General features: G+C 40.9%; 1 protein-coding gene across 1 annotated transcript in view; it reads right to left on the reverse strand.

Moving 5' to 3' along the window:
* Positions 1-926: 926 nt before the first annotated feature.
* The window catches only part of noa1 (nitric oxide associated 1), a 33,043-nt gene continuing 15,244 nt past the window's right edge, over positions 927-18,725 (reverse strand). Inside the window, exons 3-7 of the mRNA XM_072281882.1 lie at positions 15,162-15,379; positions 11,041-11,172; positions 9,049-9,165; positions 5,441-5,558; positions 927-2,091 (exon numbers count right to left, since the gene is read on the reverse strand). Of these exons, the coding sequence (XP_072137983.1) occupies positions 1,895-2,091; positions 5,441-5,558; positions 9,049-9,165; positions 11,041-11,172; positions 15,162-15,379 (782 nt within the window). The 3' untranslated portion in view covers positions 927-1,894. The remainder of the gene's footprint in view (positions 2,092-5,440; positions 5,559-9,048; positions 9,166-11,040; positions 11,173-15,161; positions 15,380-18,725) is intronic.

Here is an 18,725-nt window from a genome sequence, read left to right on the forward strand (position 1 = left end):
CATAGATAGGGTTGATGATCAGAATCTTTTCCTTAAGATAGTTATAGAATATGGTTTTAAGTAAGTTTAAAGGTGACGAGGTCACGAAATAAGACAAGGTCAGGTCCTGCACGTTGAAAGTCCTTACCGATGTATATTGGCCAAGATGGAGGTGGCCGAGTTTACAACACACTGCAGCCTTTTCTGATCCTGTGCATTGTCAACTCTATATCTGGCAGTGATGCAACTGCTCAGAATGCTCTTCATGGTACATCTATAGAAACTTGCTTGTCTTTAGTGATATACCAAATCTCCTAAAACACATTGAAATTTAGCTGCTGGCTCATCTTTGTAATTGCAGTACTATGTCGGGTCCAGGACAGATCTTCAAATCTTGACACTCAGGAACTTGAAGCTGCTCATTTTTTCCCCTGCTATTCCCTTAATAATTAATGGTGTGTGTTCTCCCATCTTCCCCTTGTGAAGTCCACAATCAATTCCTTGGTCTTGATGATGGCGAGTTCAAGACTGTTGCTGGAACAGCATTCGACTAGCCAATCTATATAATTCCTGTCCACTAATAGACAATGAATCCTTTCTATGTAGCCTTGAAAAAGTATTCAGCCCCACAACTATTTTCACATTTTACTGACTCATTTTCTAAATTTTAAATATATTAAAGTAGGATTTTAAGCTCATCTACAAAATATTGTGCATTATGTCAAATCAATAGAGAAATTCCAAAACCTATCAACAATTTACTAAAAATTAGAAACCAAAATTGCGAGGCTGAAAAAGTATTCAACCCCTTTCTAATTACCTTATCAACTCACCCAATTTGTTGATGTAGAAAATTTGAGGATCACTTGTTTTCAAAAATTCCTAAGAATAAATACTCTCTCTCTGTAATGTCCAACAGTATGGAAGATTTTCAACAGACCAAATCAAAATGAAGACAAAAGAGCATTCAAGGCAAGTCAGGAAATTATAATAGAGAAGCACAGATCTGGGAAGGGTACAAAACTATCTCAAAGGTACTGAACATACCTCTGAGCTCAGTACAGTACATTGCGAAAAAGTGGAAAAATAATGAAACCACAGCCACACTGCCTAGGTCAGGCTGTCCCTCAAACTTAAGTCACCAGATAAAACTGGCACCTCTAAGAGGGCTATCGTGACGCCAACAATCACTCTGAATGAGCTGCAGAAATCGAAGGTCGCAAGTGCAGATGAAGTTCATGGCTTTACAGTCTAAGGCCTTGTACAAAAAGGGTATTCATGGAAGAGTGGCAAGGCGGAAGCACAGGCTTAAACAAAAAGCATGTCCTTGCCCATAAAAACTTTGCAAAGCATCACGTGGAAGATACTGCAAGTACGTGGAAGAAGGTCTTGTGGTTGGGTGAAACTAAAGAACTTCTTGGCCTACTGCGCAGTATTAGCTTTGTGCCACAAGTTAGATACAGTGAATATCACACTCTACTTAAATGAAGTGGCACTGGTGCATGAAAGTCATCTCCTGCAGGATTGTGAATATGTAGGAACTACTGGAGTAGCTAAATATAGCTAAAGGGCAAAATGCATGAGCTTGTTCCCACAGTTCAAGAAGTCTAATGGATATCACAGCTCTGGAGGATTGAACTATAGCACAATTAATGGTTGGAGCTTCTACATTTAAATCCCTAAAGAACACCGCTCTGTCCCATTCATCAGTTTTGTTTAGCAGTGTTGTGATTGTTGTGCATTCATTTATTCTCAATTCTGTCAAAAGTACAACACTCCAACATTATCAGTACAGATATTGCTGATAACATAACCAGGTTCCTTTCAAAATTACAAAAAAAATGTAACTTGCACATTGAATTTCAACGAACAGTTCTACAAGTCATTTTTATAAGTATGCCACAGTCACATTCCTCTAGTGGGCTGCAAGGTTTTGAATAAATGGCAATGGCTTTTTAAGTTTATAAGCTGGGGTTTTTCTTATTCGTTCTCCTTTAATCCCAACAATAAATGGTAGGAGAGGTGGCTTCTCAACCATTAAGCCAATTCCAGCAGGAATATATGCTCGAAGGTGAATCTTATCCTTTGGATGTGCAGTCACTGCAACCCAGCCTTAAAAAAGAGCAAACATAAGATTAGACATTGAAGTTACAGTCATAGAGCAACACAATATAGATGTACAAGTCTGTACTGAACAGGTGCTCACACAATCTGTCCCAATTTCCTGTGTTCAGCCCATATCCAATTTCATCCCTCCAATCTACAGCAAATTTACCAAAATCCTTTATATGCAAAGAGTTTTAAAAATACACTATTCCACCTATAAGCATTTGACACTCCAGTAAATAACCCCCAACATCCAGCCATATCAGTTCATCTGTTTATACTTGAAATACAGCAGGAGATGATAAAGTCACCAATTTGAGTTTCTCCATTTCTTCAATCTAACATTTTCCTCATCTGTGCATAGGCTTAGACAGCAATAGATTCCCTGGGAATACAAGGATAATTTACACAAGACTACTAATTTCTCATCCCAAACAAAAATAATACCATATTATAAATGTCATAGTACTTGGGTTCCGCCAATGTTTTCACAAAACCAGTTCATAGAAATGTGGTATCAAAATACTGAAGATGATGAATAAACAGAATGTGGGAGATATTCAGTAGACTAGGTGTCTTAGATTAATTACATTAACAGGCACAAGTTCTACAATGTTTCATAGCTGACACTGAACATAAGTCGCTATTCTGCACCCAAGTAAGGGTTTCCACCATGATACTATTTAATAAAATCTACATTTTATCTACCCTTGAATATCTGAGATTTATTATTAAACAATATCATGCTCTCAAAATATCAAGAGCCGTCATTTCAAATAAGCCATACTTTGAGAAGAACACCTGTGATTTATAACTGTACGTGTAGCAGGCAGCTCATACTTGTACTGCTGCTTCTGAGGATCCGAATGCAGAGACTGCATCATTGTTCATAGCTCATCCGGTGTACACAATGGTTAGTATAAGTTCTTTCCTTGATTATTGCAGCACACACAAACTAGATGTTAAAATTAAAACTACATGATCAAGAGGTAGGGTCTTCCCTTTGAACAGCAATGAAAGCAAAGCAATCCCAAAAATAACACCAGGAAAATATGAATTTAATTCCTCAATTCAGAAGATCGTGGGTGTGTGATTTAAAATACCAGAATATATTTATGATGAAGCTATGCTATTCACAGTAGCTAGCACCTTCTAATTGTATTGATTTAGAAGAATCTTTAATCTGGAATCTTGAAACCATCATTGGAGCAGCAGTGTTCTTGCTGTAGTGGACAGAATGACAACAGGAGTCTGGCTCACTGGCAGGGAAACTGCCTAGTAACTCAAGCGACGATACTGTCTTATTACAGTACTGGGTATTTCCTGTGATTATTTAATACATAGTAGATTAATTTATAGGCATCACAATTTATTTACAGTAATAACAACTTTCAGGTCAAACAACAGGAATTCTGCAGATGCTGGAAATTAGAGCAACACACATCAAAGTTGCTGGTGAACGCAGCAGGCCAGGCAGGATCTGTAGGAAGAGGTGCAGTCGACGTTTCAGGCCGAGACCCTTCGTCAGGACTAACTGAAGGAAGAGTGAGTAAGGGATTTGAAAGTTGGAGGGGGAGGGGTAGATCCAAAATGATAGGGGGACGGTTGGAGCCAAGAGCTGGACAGGTGATTGGCAAAAGGGGATACGAGAGGATCATGGGACAGGAGGTCCGGGAAGAAAGACAAGGAGGGGGGGGACCCAGAGGATGGGCAAGAGGTATATTCAGAGGGACAGAGGGAGAAAAAGGAGAGTGAGAGAAAGAATGTGTGCATAAAAATAAGTAACAGATGGGGTACGAGGGGGAGGTGGGGCCTAGCGGAAGTTAGAGAAGTCGATGTTCATGCTATCAGGTTGGAGGCTACCCAGATGGAATATAAGGTGTTGTTCCTCCAAGCTGAGTGTGGCTTCATCTTTACAGTAGAGGAGGCCGTGGATAGACATGTCAGAATGGGAATGGGATGTGGAATTAAAATGTGTGGCCACTGGGAGATCCTGCTTTCTCTGGTGGACAGAGCGTAGATGTTCAGCAAAGCGGTCTCCCAGTCTGCGTCGGGTCTCGCCAATATATAAAAGGCCACATCGGGAGCACCGGACGCAGTATATCACCCCAGTCGACTCACAGGTGAAGTGTTGCCTCACCTGGAAGGACTGTTTGGGGCCCTGAATGGTGTTAAGGGAGGAAGTGTAAGGGCATGTGTAGCACTTGTTCCGCTTACACGGATAAGTGCCAGGAGGGAGATCAGTGGGGAGGGATGGTGGGGACGAATGGACAAGAGAGTTGTGTAGGGAGCGATCCCTGCGGAATGCAGAGAGAGGGGGGGAGGGAAAGATATGCTATCACCCCAGTCGACTCACAGGTGAAGTGTTGCCTCACCTGGAAGGACTGTTTGGGGCCCTGAATGGTGGTAAGGGAGGAAGTGTAAGGGCCGGTGCTCCCGATGTGGCCTTTTATATATTGGCGAGACCCGACGCAGACTGGGAGATCGCTTTGCTGAACATCTACGCTCTGTCCGCCAGAGAAAGCAGGATCTCCCAGTGGCCACACATTTTAATTCCACATCCCATTCCCATTCTGACATGTCTATCCACGGCCTCCTCTACTGTAAAGATGAAGCCACACTCAGGTTGGAGGAACAACACCTTATATTCCGTCTGGGTAGCCTCCAACCTGATGGCATGAACATCGACTTCTCTAACTTCCGGTAGGCCCCACCTCCCCCTCGTACCCCATCTGTTACTTATTTTTATGCACATATTCTTTCTCTCACTCTCCTTTTTCTCCCTCTGTCCCTCTGAATATACCTCTTGCCCATCCTCTGGGTCCCCCCCCCCTTGACTTTCTTCCCAGACCTCCTGTCCCATGATCCTCTCGTATCCCCTTTTGCCAATCACCTGTCCAGCTCTTGGCTCCATCCTTCCCCCTCCTGTCTTCTCTTATCATTTTGGATCTCCCCCTCCCCCTCCAACTTTCAAATCCCTTACTCACTCTTCCTTCAGTTAGTCCTGACGAAGGGTCTCGGCCTGATACGTCGACTGTACCTCTTCCTAGAGATGCTGCCTGGCCTGCTGCGTTCACCAGCAACTTTGATGTGAACAACTTTAAGGTAATTGGCTTGTCTCCCGCAGATGCATATTCACCTAGTTCACAAAGAAAACACAGTTATATTGAAAGATCTTTATCGATGGGAGTACAATTTTTGATTTTTTTCCCCTTTAGCTATATCAGTGAGTGCTCCACAATCTGATATTTATTGTATGGCTCTCAGAAACTATATCTGATCATGCAACAATGCAATAGTAACCTGTACTGATGTGTTATTTTAAACACGTCAAAATGCAATTAAAGGACAGCACCTGCTGAAGAAAATTTAATGTCACCAATAGCCTCAAGGGATCCAATTCCATCCAATTCAATATCCTGGGACACCAGAGGGGGGAAGTTTTTCATTCTCTCCTCACCACCAATAGGAACCTAGTGGAAATGTAGACAAAGCAGGTAAGTTTAGAAACAATTCAATATGCTGGTTATCAACCCTGTACCTTTCCCCAGATCTGAAGTCATCTCTTTTGCCAACTGAATACCATAGTACCCCAAATTTTAATCATCCAGTTATATCTACTAAATTAAGTTAAATGGAGCTTTAGAGATTGGGTTGACAAACAAATAATCCTTCAGTCTCCACCACCACTTTCATCTTAGACCATTTCCACATTTAAATCATGATCTTAGGACGAAACATAATTTTGTATTCTCATTTTGTAGAGATCAAGTTTTCAAAATGGGTTATGGGATGAAGGGTGGGGTATAAGGGTCTGTGTGGGCCATGACACTTGTTTAATGTTTATAAGTTAGACTGGAAATTTACACATTCCATTTAAGAATGAACTGTGCAAAGAATCAAAGCCAATGAGGAAAAGCAAAATATAGGGAGTTGGGGAAAGGGGGTGGTGGGTGGAATGAAGAGAGAAGGGAATTAAGAACAGTAGTGTAGTTTACCCTGAAAACTAAATGTAACCAAAACACAACAAATCCCACAGGGTGAACCCTCACAAGGTGACAGGCCCCGATGGAGTATCTGGTAAGGCTCTGAAAACTTGTGCCAACCAACTGGCAGGGGTATTCAAAGGCACTTTGAATCTATCGTTGCTGCGGTTGGAAGTTCCCACTTGCTTCAAAAAGGGTAACAATTATATCAGTGCACTAGAAGAGCAAGGAGAGCTGCCTTAACGACTATTGTGCAGTAACTCTCACATCTACAGCGATGAAATGCTTTGGGAGGTTGACCATGGCCAGAATCAACCCCTGTCTCAGCAATGACCTGAACCCACTGCAGTTTCCTATTGCCACAACAGATCTACAGCGGACGTGATCTCAATGGCTCTCCATGCAAACTTGGATCACCAGGACAATATAAACACTATGTCAGGATGCTATTTATTGACAAAAGCTCAGTGCTCAACACCACCATTCCTGCAGTCCTGACTGAAAAGCTAGAGAACTGGTTCCTTGACTTCCTGACTGGAAGCCCATACTCTGTGTGGATTGGTAATAGCACCTCCACCTCACTGATGATCAACACAGGTGCACCTCAGGGATGTGTGCTTTGCCCACTACTCTACTCCCTCCATACCAATGACTGTGTTGATGATTCAACAGTTGTCGGCATTCTCAGACTTTCAGAGGATCTATAGGAGCGAGATATTCCAGTTCGCTGAGTATGTCATAGTGACAACCTTGCACTCAGCATCAGTAAAACCAAAGAGCTGATTGTAGTCTTCAGGAAGGTAAGACGAGGGAACACAACCCAATCCTCATAGAAGGATTAGAAGTGGTGAGAGTGAGCAATTTCAAATTCCTGAGTGTCAATATCTCTGAGGACCTAATCCTATCCCAACATATTGAGCCAACTACAAAGGAGGCAAGATAGTGGCTAGATTTCATTAGGAGTTTGAGGAGGTTTGGTTTGTCACCAAAAACAGTCAAACTTCTACAGATGTACCATGGAGAACATTCTGATAGGCTGCATCGCTGTCTGGTATGGGGGGGGGGGTTCGGGGGCTACTACACAGGATTAAAGTAAGCTGCAGAAATTTGTAAAATTAGTCACCTCCATCATGGGTACTAGCCTCTGTAGTATCCAAGACATCTTCAAGGAGCGGTGCCCTAGAAAGGCTGCATCTATTATTAAGGACCCCCTCCATCCAGGACACGCCCTCTTCTCATTGTTACCATCAGGAAGGAGGTACAGAAGCCTGAAAGCACACACTCAGCGATTCAGAAACTTCCTCCCCTCTGCCATCTGATTTCTAAATGGACAATGAACCCATGAACACTTCCTCACTACTTTTTTTAATTTCTATTTTTGCATTGCTTATTTTAACTATTTAATATACATGTATATACTTACTGTAATGCAGATTTTTCTGTATTTTTCATGTATTGCAATGTACTGCTGCCGCAAAGTTAACAAATTTCACAACATATGCCAATGATATTAAATCTGTTCTAATTCTGACCTTACAAAAAGAATTGTTTTTACTACTCTGAATTGTTGCTACTACTTTTGGCTGAATGATCACTTTCTTTGTAGCTCACCAAATTTAGGGTCATAGAAAAGTACAGCACAGAAACAGGCCCTTCAGCCCATCTTGTCCGCGCCGAACTATTTCATCTGCCTACTCCAATTTACCTGTAACCAGACCATAGCCCTCCATATCCCTACTATCAATGTACCTATCCAAAGTTCTCTTAAACATTGAACGCCATCTAGTGTGCGTGCACCGCTTGGGCTGGCAGTTCGTTCCACACTCTCATGACCCTCTTGAGTGAAGTTTCCCCTCGTGTTCCCCTTAAACATTTCACCTTTCACCCTTAACCCATGACCACCCAACCTAAGTGAAAAAAGCATTCTTGTATTTACCCTATCTATACCTCACATAATTTGTATACATCAATCAAATCTTCCCTTAATCTTCTATGTTGCAAGAAATAAAATCCTAACCTAGTCAATCTTTCCTTTTCACTCAGGTCCTCTAGACCCGGCAACATCCTTGTAAATTTCTCTGTAGTGTTTCAAGATTATTTACATTTTTCCTTAGGTAGATGACCAATACTGCACATAATACTCCAAATTAGGTCTCATCAACGTCTTATACAATTTCAACATAGTATCCCATTTCCTGTACTCAATACTTTGACTTATGAAAGCCAATGTACCAAAAGCTCTCCTTATGACCCTATCTACCTGTGATACCACTTTCAAAGAATTATGCACCTGTATTCCCAGATCCCTTTGTTCTACCACACTCCTCAGTGTCCTACTGTTCACCGTTGAAGACCAACCCTGACAACCTCACACCTGTCTGCATTAAATTCCATCTGCCATTTTCCAAGCTATTTTCCCAGCTGGTCCAGGTCCCACTGCAAGTCCTGATAGTCTTCCTCGCTGACACTACACTCCCAATCTTGATAACATCTGCAAATTTGCTAATCCAGTTTTATCTTAGTTGATGTTATTTAGTGATACAACATGGTGTAGGCCCATCTGGCCCTTTGAGCCACACTGCGTAACCTCTGATAAAACTGATTAACCTTAACCTAACCACGGGTCAATTTACAGTGACCATCAACCCACCCAGTTCTTCATTGGAATGTGGGAGGAAACGGGAGGCAAACCAGCACATTCCATGGGGAGGATGTACAGCATTACATAATAATAAAACATGGAATAAAAGGTTGGAACATGCTAGAAGGAAACAACATATATTCCTGCCTGTATATTTTCATTCCTTCAGTAGTTTGGCCATGACTGTATAATATCGTTAACACAACTGGTATCAGTTGTATGCAAATTGTAGGCTATCCTGGCCACATTTGTGTACTACAAATCCAAAAGCAACATTGGTCTATAGTAAAAGTACCAGTTTTTATTTTGACAGCACACGATGCAGTTTTGACCTACCCCAAGTAGTACACTTCCAGCATGTCTTTTATAGATTGCATCTGCTTTTTCAAGGCTTGTAATATGGACTGGAATCTTGTTGGAAGCAACAACTGAAAACCAGGCTGATTCTTCACCCTGGAAGAAGGTAATGAAAATGCCTTAAAACAAAGTTTTCTTTAAAATCGAAATAACAAAAACAACAAAATGCAAATTAAAGTAAATAAGAGCTGGAATGTTAGAAACATTCAGCAGATCTGTCAGAGCCAAGTCAGAGTTCAATGAAGACGGCACGTCATAGACTTTGCAGTACTGACCTTGAGCAGAGGCATGAACAACTTCTTGACTTTGAATCACTTCCATTATCTCTTGGGTAGGTTATGCTGGCAACACACATACTTTGGTGAACAGATTGACCCTTGTCTAGGACACCACCATCACAGCATTTTGGTGTCAACTCACTTTTAAAAAAGAATCCTCTTTACCTGTTTCCCATGTAATTCATTCCACTCAGCCAAGGAATTTTATTACGCTTTCCCTTCTACTTCTAATTATTCAAACACCGTGACTGACCTTAGCTGCTGTGTACTGAGCCATAGTAAACACAATGTTTGTCTCCATGTCAGAGGTATGAGCATATACTGTAGATCTGCACTGATATCCTACAGCAGTATCTGTTACAGTATCATTCTAAGTAAAAGTTACACGAGGCATGAAGTCTCTCAGGAGTCATAGAGTCATAGAAAAGTTCAGCACAGAAACAGGCCCTTCGGCCCACTTAGTCTGTGTCGAACCATTTAAACTGCCCTACTCCCATCAGCCTGTACCAGGATCACAGCCAGCCATGTACCTATCTGAACTTCTCTTAAACGTTGAAATCCAGCTGGCATGCACCACTTTCACTGGCAGCTCGTTCCACTCTGTCACGAACCTCAGTGAAGGAGTTCACTGAATGTTTTATCATTCTCTGTAAACTCTAGGGACTGTTGTGCATGAAAATGCCAGGAGATCAGCAGTTTCTGAAATATTCAAACCACCCCGTCTGGCACCAACAATCATTCCACAGACAAAGTAATTTAGATCACATTTCTTCCTCATTCTGATGTTTGGTCTGATCACCAACTGAACCTCTTGACCAAGTCTGAATGGTTTTATGCATTGAGTTGCTGCCACATGAGTGACTGATTAGATATTTGCATTAATGAGCGGGTGTGCAAGTGATATTTGAGTGTATTTCCATGAACTGTGTCTCTATTTTAATTATATTGAACAAATTTTCCTCCAAGGCCAAATCAGTATAAAAACCAAGGGTCTCAATAAAAGAACAACTTACTATTAACTTCAGACCTGCATGACATTTTACAAATTCTCCATATTGTAATCACTCACAGATGGTCAAATGTGCCTGGCGCATTGTGTACAGGCTCCAAAGTACAGTTGCACACTCTTGTTTACATTTTAAGCATCATACAAAACTAAATAATAAAATTGATGAGAGAACAATAAAACAAACAATGCAAAGATGGAAGAGTTGAAAAAATGTTACAAGAAGGAGAGGCAAAAAGTGTCAGTATATTACTGATTCCAATATAGATCAAAAGAAAAGATGACTTAATAGTAATTGATTAAAAAACATGCTTGGGTTGAAACATTTCATTTCAGTGTGACTTAAAAATCATTTAAAACATGAATGCATCGTTGGGGCTGATTAGATTACTTAATATTTGGTGTAACAGATAAACAAAACTACATGGAGTGAAGCTCCATTATATTTCTGCTTGTGAAGTGCCTTGGAAAACTCATTCTTTTAAAAGACATATACAAATTCTAGAGACAAAGAACTGCAGACGCTGAAACTTGATGTAAAAAACAAAATGCTGAAGAAAATCACATGGTCAGGCAGCACTTATGCAGCGAAATTATCAGTCCAGGTTTCAGATCAAGACTTTCACCTATACTTGTACAAACCTACAAACTCTAGCTGGCGTTATATTGAGAATTCCAAGTTTTTACCTTCAGAAAGTCAATACGACCGAGAGCACCCAGAAAGAGTACCATTCCTGGCTTCAGTACAAACGTTCGAGGGATGATACCCGAGGATGGCATCACAACCTTCAACTCCTGACTTGTAAGTAGATTTAAAATCTACAAAAGAAAATGTAGTTAAAAGAAAAAGTTGCAATATTTTCTCTTGATGCAATTATTTATTTCTGCATCTTTAAGTAATTGTCTGCAGCTTGCAGGATCCTACTTGCTAAAAACCAAACCAATTTTTATTGGAAGTAATTCATTAACTTTGAAGTTCTTTGGAAAATGCTGTAGGCAAAATAAATGTAATTTTTTTCCTGATGTTACTATTCTGCCTCTGACAATGTGGCTTAGCTACTAAGCCCGGTGGAACCGTTCCTACTGGTCAAAGGTGGGTTACTGGCGCCTTAAAACCAGTCACTTCGGGGAGATGGGGTTCGTCAGCTATGATTGGCAGCTCAGCAAGAAGGAAAACTCTGATCTCAAACCTCCACTGCCTTGTGGCTATCTCCACTCAGGGAGAGGGCTTCAGTAATAAACTCTGAGGGAAAAATCCAGTGCTGGAGTCTCTAAGGCAGTCCTATGTTGAGTTCAACGCTGCCTGGCAACTTCTGCGATGCTGCAGGTACCAAACTGTATCGGTCTCTGCCGTTCCTTTGGGTTCATCATTTGGGTGCATGGAGAGGGAGAGATTGCTACATGGGCACCAGCTTGCTCTCCGTATTGTACTGCTCAGACTTGTACGTATCTAGACAGCCAGGACATAACATCCATGGCTGACCCTGGCTGATGGAGGCCTCACTACCATTCTGCAATTACTAAAACTCAAACAGCCTGCATTTAGTTGAGTACATAAATGTACATGAACAATTTCTCTCTTTCAGACACCTGTTCTGTATTTCTTCCTTCAGGGAAAATTACTCTCCATGAACCTAACATCATTCAGTGTGGAAAATTATGATCATAATCATCTCTTAAACAACTGCTTACAGCTTTCTGCATGCCATATATTAGGTTGTACACCTGAGATTGTGTGTCTCCATCTCTGGGTTTTGAGGTGACTCTCTCCACACCTATGTGATCAAGCATATACTTCTCAGATCAATTACATTAGATTTTTATGTCCGCCCACATCCTGCTTCCAATTCCTGTTGTACTTTAAGAAAACAATTACATTCAAACACCACAACACAGACCTTACTATCAGAATCACAGTACTCAAGGTGTAGAGGAGAAAACTTTGAGTTCTGCTCAAAATTTATTGAGGTTTTGGGCTGTATCTCATTCAATAAATTACCCAGAAAGGTAAACTAGTTAATGAAATTAATCATGGCAGCAAGGTATTCCTGAACTACAGCACAAGAAGCAAACATACTTGAACACTGCAAACATGCATTCGTGCACCTACACTTCTGAACATAAATTAAGAACAAGACAAAGACATTATTTATTTTATTTTATTTTATTTAGAGATACAGCACAGAACAGGGCCTTCCGGCCTTATGAGCCGCTCCACCTAGAAACCCACCTATTTAACCCTGGCCTAATCACTGGGCAATTTAAAAAGACCAATTAACCTACTAACCAGTACGTCTTTGGACTGTGGAATGAAATCACAGCAGCAGGAAGAAGCCTCTGCGCTCATGGGAAGGATGTATAAATTCCTTACAGACAACACCTGAACTGAACTCCAAACTCTGATGCCCGGTCACGCTAACCACTACGATACTTTTTTTTGCCTTTCAAAGAGAGTACAGCTGATCTTGTGTATTACAAGCCTACTGTCTTCACCAATACCTAATTCCACTACTTCTCCTTTTGAAAAATAAACAATATGCTTAACAATTGAATTGAGACTTCCTGTATAGTGAATTCCAAAGATTTATAACCAAAGTAAAAAAGGATTTAGTACTTTCCCCAGCATATATGATGAATAAACATTTCTCAGGCTTCCAGCCAGGTACAGGTTATTGATTATAAACGATGTTTCAATGACAAACTTTGTCATCTTCATCAGAGATGATGCCTGGGCATGTCTGGTCTGGTAGTATTTATACCCCTATAGGCTGTCCCCCTTGATTGGCTAGTCCTCATCCAATCAGCTTTCTGCTCTCCCACTTTTTTTTTACAATTGAACTCCAGTTCCTACTTAGAGCGAGACATTTGCCTTTGTTAAAATTCTTTTCCTCTAGTTTTATTTCAATGGCTTCCTTTACCAGGTGGTCCTAAAAACCATCTGCGCCGCACAGCAGTTTTGTGTCATTGAAGTCAATCCTATGGCCATTTTGCTGCCACCAATTTCTCTAGGTAACCCAAATGGATTTACCTCCTGGGCTTCTAGATGCGCGTTTTCACCGTGCGTCCTGTCTGGCCGATATACATTGTTCCACGGTCACAGGGAATCCTGTAAACACCAGCTGACCTGAGTCCCGGGTTACCTTTGACCCACATAGCTGTGATTTGAGCTTCCTTACGGGTTTGTGGATGGTATTAATCCAGTATTTCTTCAGGGTCCTGGTGATCTTTCCAGAAACTGTGGAAATATATGGAAGACAGGCAGTAGCAATGGGTTCTTCCTTGTTCTTAGGTTTCCTGCTTTTTCCGTCGGCCCTTTTAAGGGCCCGACTGATTTCCAACACCTTGTAACCATTCTGTAGGAACATAGTGCATAATCATCTTATTTCCTTGGGGATACTCTTCGAGTCCAAAATAGTTGTTGCAGTTAATCGAAGTAGAAAGAACTGCTCTACATTGGGAGGCGTGATGGTGGCTGCTATCGTTGAAGTATAAGTCCGTGTGAGTGGGTTTCTGATAACAACATGTCCGAGTCTACCGTCCGGTTTCGGTCATATTAGAAAGTCCAGGAATAGGAGGCAACCATTCTTCTCCATCTCCATCATAAACTGAATGTTTGGATGTATACTGTTCAGATGGTTGTGGAACTGTTCGGAGTGCCTGGAGTCCACGAGGCTGCACTATGAAAATGTCATCGACATATCTGAAGAAGCATGGCGGGTGGGGGGGGGCGTAAAGGCAATGAAATCAGAGCCCTTTCCTCAAAGTCATCCATGTAGAAATTAGCAATAGCTGGCGACAAGGGTGATCCTATGGCCATTTCATCCATTTGTTCATAGCAGTTCCCCTTATAGAGAAAGTACGCTGATGTAAGGGTGTGTTCAAAAAGGTCAATGGTACCCTTATCAAACCCTGACCACAGGAGGACCAAGCTGTCCTTAATGGGAACTCTTGTGAACAGGGACACCATGACAGAACTAAACATTATGTCCTCAGGGTTCAGCTGGATGTTGGTTATTGTTTAAACACGCCAATGGTTTTTGGGACTGCCTGACAAAGGAAGTCATTGAAATAAAACTAGAGGAAAAGAATTTTGATAAAGACGATGGTCTCCTTCCAAGTAAGAACTGGAATTCGATTGTAAACAAGGTGAGAGAGCGGAAAGCTGATGGGATGAGGACTAACCAATCAGGAGGGATGGACTATGTGGTATAAATACCACCACACTAGACATGCCCAGGTATCATCTCTGATGAAGATGGTGGAGTTTGTTATCAAAACGTTGATGATAATTGATATCTGTACCTGATTGGAAGCCCAAGGAGAGTTTATTCGCCTGCATAAGTAACTTTTTCCTCCAGTGAACGAAACTATCTGTTGCTGCTTCTGATGAAGAATAGCTATCTTGTTCACATCTCAGTTTGTTCTGTAAAGATGATGGCTTGCATTTAGTTCTGAATGTCATTTTTGTTGTCTCTTTCGCATGACATACAGCTTTTCAATCAAAAGGATGCTTAGTTAACTTATTTGCAAACCACTACCACAGCCAGCCAAGATGTTATTGCTCCTCAGAATGTAAGTTATTCTTTACCTTTCTCCGTAGTCCATCTCCAGAGACAGCATGGTTGATATTAGGACTAAGTATCCAAATTATTTTCTATATTAGTATAATTGACAAGACCTCCAGTCATTACATTTTTTAAATGAGTCTTGCAGAAAAGGTTCAGCACTTTTGCATATCAATGGCAGTAACAGGAATATAAAATGACAGAGCTTTTGCAAATCAGTCCTCAATTTGCCATTCTACTTACACAGTCCTGTTTTATGATGCCAGGCGTATCATAAAACCAACGAGCATCTTTTAGTTCATTGTATGTGAATTCGATCAGGTCTTGTGAGTTTGAGGCATTTTCTTGAATAACCTGTTCCGGTTCTGGACCCAGGGCAAGTTCGTCTGGATTCCATTCGATTATTCCTTTGTTATGCTGCTCACCCACTTGAGTATTACGAAATGTTCTACCAACTCTGCCTGATATCAAGGAAACAAGTTAATTACAAAAACAGTTAATGGGGAACAGTAAATCAAGCAGAATCTGTAACAATATTAACATTCTTCTAGAGGGAGGCTAACTAGGCTGAGCACAACTTTCTGAATAGTACACTGATGTCAGATTGTGATCTGTCTCTCATAGACCAATGCATTATAAAGTCCAAGAATTATAAAGATGTGAATAGTTAAATGCAGTAACGAAAGGCAACTCAGAAGACGACAAATTGAAAATTAGAAGATAGCACATGCAAATTGTGTAGAACAAATTGGAGGGGAAATCACAACACAAAATGTTAATTCCTCTCACAGAATGTAAACAAAAAGCAGATAAGGAACATATAGGAAAGGCAAATGAAAAATTAAAGCAACTGAACACACACAATATGCGGGAGAAACTCAGCAGGTCAATCAGCACCTATGAAGGGCAAAAAACTGACGACCTTTGGGCCAAGACACTTTATCAGGACTCAGCCTGAAAAAGTTTACTGTTTATTTCCCTCCATAGAATATGTCGGACCTGCTGAGTTCCTCCAGCATTTTGTGTGTTGCTCATGATTTTGAGCATCGACAGAATCTCTTTATGTCTCTACAATAGGAAAAATGGGCTGAAGGATTTCATTTGAAAAATACATATTTCAGCAATACAGCAAGGAAGATTTTGCAAATTTGCTTTGGTAAAAATAGCAAAACAATTAACACCTATTATAAAATCCAATAAATCAAAATTTATACTAATGAAATTAAACATTTCAAATCAGTTATTATTGAGTAAAATGTTAAAGATATCGTTCTGCTCATACTAATATCTAGAATAGAAGAAATTTGTCTAAGTGATCTACTACTACTAAACAATGTATGCTGCCATTTGAATTGCACATTAATCTGAGGACCATTTCTTCTCACCCTAACCTGTTTACCTTTATCAACACCCATTTTCCACAGAGCAATAGAAATCTCAAGTTATGTGGATCAGTCCAACAAATTCTGTTAAGCAATAAAAGTTCTACATTTTAGAGGCAATTAGCCCTCCATTATGCTGGATAAGCTATTCCTCAACTACACTTCACTGTAGGGTGGGCTTCAGTCATCACCAGTAGTCACTTGTTTTGGTGAGCCAGTGCAAGACCGTGAGTGGGGCATATTTGGGACTTTTCAGCAGATTTATTAGGCAATTGAATTGGCAAGGGCAAACAGAATGGAGTTTCGTTTAAGCAAGGTGAGAAGAAGTGAAGGCTCTACTTAAGTTTCTGGTAAGTTTCTTTCCTTCTTGGTGTACAGCTGGTGCAATGTGAATTAGTCCAGCATCACTGTTGTGTTCTTCATGTGAGATATGGGAATTTTAGGATATGGGCTTCTTAGAACCTGTGTTAGGGAACTGAGCTGCAGTTGGATGATCTTCGGCTTGTACGGGTGAATGAGGAGGAGATAGACAGGAGCTACAGGAAGGTAGATGCTACGTTGCAGGAGGCAGGTAGCTGGGTGACTGTCAAGGAATAGGGAATAGACATGGTGCAGAATAGCCTTGTGGCCATTTCCCTCAATAATAATTATACCACTTTGATCACTGTTGGGGGAGGGGTTGGGAGCGACCTAACGGACAGAGCTGCAGTGATCCAATCTCTGACATTGCGCCTGCCTCTGTGGCTCAGAAGGGAAGTGAGGAGTACAATGGTGACAGCCAGGGAAAATATAAAGAGTTGGGTAGAAAGCTGAAAAGCAGGACCTCAAAGCTATTAACCTTTGGATTGCTGCCTGTGCCATGTGCCAGTGAAGGTAAGAATAGGATGATTTGGGATATGAATGTGCGGCTGAAGAACTGGTGCAAGGTGTAAGATTTTCAGATTTCTGGACCATGGAATCTCATCTGGGGAAGCTATGACCTGCACAAAAAGGATGGGTTACATCTTAAGTTGAAGGTGCTCAATATCCCTTCGACCAGGTTTGCTAGAGCTGTTGGGGAGGGGTTAAACTAATTTGGCAGGTGGATGGGAACTGGAGTGATAGGCTGAGGATGGGGCAGTTTGTATATAAGATGCAACATGTAGTGAAACTGTGAGGAAAGATAGACCATTGGTAGAGCAAAATTGCAGTCAGTGGAATGGGTTAAAGTTTGTCTTTAAACTAAATGGTCTGGGTGGAGGGGGATGTTTTCAATAGTTTGGGAAAGTGAGGAAGAAGAGTGGAAGAGAGATTACAAAAGCCTCCAGAATAAATAAAAAGAAAAAATTTAGGAAGGGATAAGAATTCCAATAACATGGAGTCAAATTTGAAAAGGGTGACGAATGCAGGACTGAAGGTATTATATTTGAATGCACACAGAATATGGAATAAGGTAGATGATCTTGTAACACAATTAGAAATAGGCAGGTATGATATTGTAGGCATCACTGAGTCGTGGCTGAAAGAGATCACAAATGGGAACTTAACATCCAAAGATACACACTGTATCAAAAGGACAGGCAGGTAGGTAGGCGGGGGGGGGGCGGGTGTGGGGAGGCTCTGTGGATTAAAAAGTGAAATTAAATCCTCAGACAGAGCATAAATTGGATCTGAAGATGTAGAACACTTGTGGATAAAGAAACTGCAATTGTAAAAATAATCCTGATACGAGTTATATATAGGCCTTCGAACAGTAGTCAGGGCATGGAGTGCAAATTACAACGGGAGATAGAAAACATATGTAAACAGGGGAATGTTACGATAATCATGGGGGATTTCAATATGCAGGTAATTAGGAAAATCAGGTTGCTGCTGATCCCAGTAGAAGGAATTTTTAGAATGCCTATAAGTTGGCTTTTTGGAGCTGCTTGTGGGTGAGACCACTAGGAAAAAGGCAATTCTAGATTAGGTGTTATATAATGAACCAGATTTGATTAGGGAGCTTAAGGTAAGAGAAAGTGATCATAATATAATAGAATTCACCCTGAAATTTGAGAGGTAGAAGGTAAAATGAAATGTAGCACTATAGTGATAGTGGAGTAAAGGGAATTACAGAGGCATGAGAAAGGAGCTGGCCAAAGTTGATTGGAAGGGACACTAGCAGGGATGATGGCAGAATAATGACTGGAGTTTCTGGGAGCAATTTGGAAGGCCAAGATAGATTCGTCCCAAAGAAGAAGTATGTTAAAGGGAGGATGAGGCAACTAAGGCTGAAAAGGGAAGTCAAAGACAACATAAAAGCAAGAGAGAGAGCATATAATATAGCAAAAATTAGAGGAAGCTAGAAGATTGTGAAGCTTTTAAAAATCAACAGAAAGCAACTAAAAAAGCAATAAAGAGAAAAATGATGAAATATGAAGGTAAACTAGCCAATAATATAAAAGAG

Source organism: Mobula birostris, chromosome 17, assembly GCF_030028105.1.
Source record: "Mobula birostris isolate sMobBir1 chromosome 17, sMobBir1.hap1, whole genome shotgun sequence".
In the NCBI taxonomy this organism is placed as follows: Eukaryota; Metazoa; Chordata; class Chondrichthyes; order Myliobatiformes; family Myliobatidae; genus Mobula; species Mobula birostris.